The sequence below is a fragment of the Caenorhabditis briggsae genome (assembly GCF_000004555.2).
Source record: "Caenorhabditis briggsae complete genome, chrII, whole genome shotgun sequence".
Classification (NCBI taxonomy): domain Eukaryota; kingdom Metazoa; phylum Nematoda; class Chromadorea; order Rhabditida; family Rhabditidae; genus Caenorhabditis; species Caenorhabditis briggsae.
This window is the reverse complement of record NC_013486.2, coordinates 15,256,914-15,258,614: the sequence shown is the minus strand read 5'-3', so window position 1 is coordinate 15,258,614 and position 1,701 is coordinate 15,256,914. Positions and strand designations below refer to the sequence as shown.

General features: G+C 33.0%; 1 protein-coding gene across 1 annotated transcript in view; it reads left to right on the top strand.

Annotated features, from left to right (window-relative positions):
- Positions 1–1,174: 1,174 nt before the first annotated feature.
- Positions 1,175–1,701, top strand: part of CBG16021 — a gene marked incomplete at both ends in the record, with an annotated part of 1,695 nt that continues 1,168 nt past the window's right edge. The window contains 2 exons of the mRNA XM_045243107.1: positions 1,175–1,257; positions 1,315–1,397. Of these exons, the coding sequence (XP_045095936.1) occupies positions 1,175–1,257; positions 1,315–1,397 (166 nt within the window). The remainder of the gene's footprint in view (positions 1,258–1,314; positions 1,398–1,701) is intronic.

Sequence of the window (1,701 nt, the reverse complement as noted above, 5' to 3'; positions counted from 1 at the left end):
ATTCGAGCTCGGTACCCTGAGTTTCTGAATTTCCAAATTTCTGAATTTCTGAATTTCTGAATTTCTGAATTTCTGAATTTTCAAATTTCTGAATTTCTGAATTTCTGAATTTCTGAATTTCTGAATTTCCGAATTTCTGAATTTCTGAATTTCTGAATTTCTGAATTTTTGAATTTCTGAATTTCTGAATTTCTGAATTTCTGAATTTCTGAATTTTCAAATTTCTGAATTTCTGAATTTCTGAATTTCTGAATTTCTGAATTTTCAAATTTCTGAATTTCTGAATTTCTGAATTTCTGAATTTCTGAATTTCTGAATTTCTGAATTTCGAAAGGATATTGAGAGTTTTTCAGAATTCCGAATATTTCAATTTTCTGAATTCAGAATCAGAAATTTTGAATTTGGAATTCTCGAACTTCAAATTTCTGAAATTGAAAATCCCCATACATTGAACATCTCAAACTTGGAAATAACAATTCCAAAGGTTCTTGGGCTTCGGAATTAAAAAAAAAAGCCTGATTGTGAGGATAAAAAATAGTTTTTCAAATTTTCAGATCCTTTCTTGTATTTCTGAAGTTTTGAAGATTTCAAAATCTCCGATTTTCTAAATATCAGATTTCGCAATTTCGCAATTTCTCAATTTTCGAACTCTTGAACTTCTTGATTTTTCAATCTCAGATTGTTCCAATTTCTGAAATTTTGAATTTTTTAAAATTATGAATTCCCGAAGTGGATTTTTAATTTTTGAATACCGTAAAACCTGTATTAGGCCCTTCTATTGTTCCAAGGTACCTCCGGAGGGCCCTTCTATCTTTCTGGCCAGTTTTTTCCGAAATGTTGTTCAAAATTCATGAAAATCTGCCAATTTCACCAAAGTTCAGCAAAATTTCCATCCAAAAAAAGAGTTTCCACAAATTTCTATTCCACTGTAAAAGTACGGAAATTTTCTGATTTTCACACATTTTGAAGTGGGATCCTTTTTCACAGAGGGCCCTTCTATTACAGGGGCCCTTCTATTGTTCCAAGCCCTTCTCGAAGGGTTATTCTATTAAAGGGGCCCTTCTAAAACAGGTGTTACGGTATCTCAAGTTTCGAATTTCCGAATTAGAATTTTGAAGAATTTCTGATTTTCTGTTTTTCAAATTTTTCAAGAATTCCAGAAAAATCCCAAAAAATGCATCTACCAACATTTTTCTACACATCACTCCTCCCATTGTTCTCATTTGCCTTTGAAATCCACCCAAAAGAAGAATTGAGGTAAAATTTGGAATTTTCAGAAGTTTTCTGGTATGTTAGAATTTGAAAAAGTTCCAGGAAATGCTTCTCATGTTCCGTGTTCACATTCATCAACTCCAAACTTGTGTGTGCCAATCCATCATTTTGCTACGCCGATTTTTGCTATTCTTGTGAGTTTTTAAAGGGGGACTCCGACCAAAAATTTTTATTGCATTAAAATGTGTTAAAAGTTATCTATTTTCCGAATATTATTGCGAAAAAATTCAAAAAAAATCCGAAATTCCCAAAAAACGCCGTTGAAAAGGAAGAAAATTCAAAAAAAGGTGCCGCCGGGGGACGAGGATTTTCAGTGAGAAACCTAGGCCACCGCAGCGGGCGCCTTTCCTATGTGGCAAATTTTCCGTATTTTTTTCAATTTCATGTCCGGCAGGTAAAAAACGTAAAAAACCACTGTCGGCGACTTGA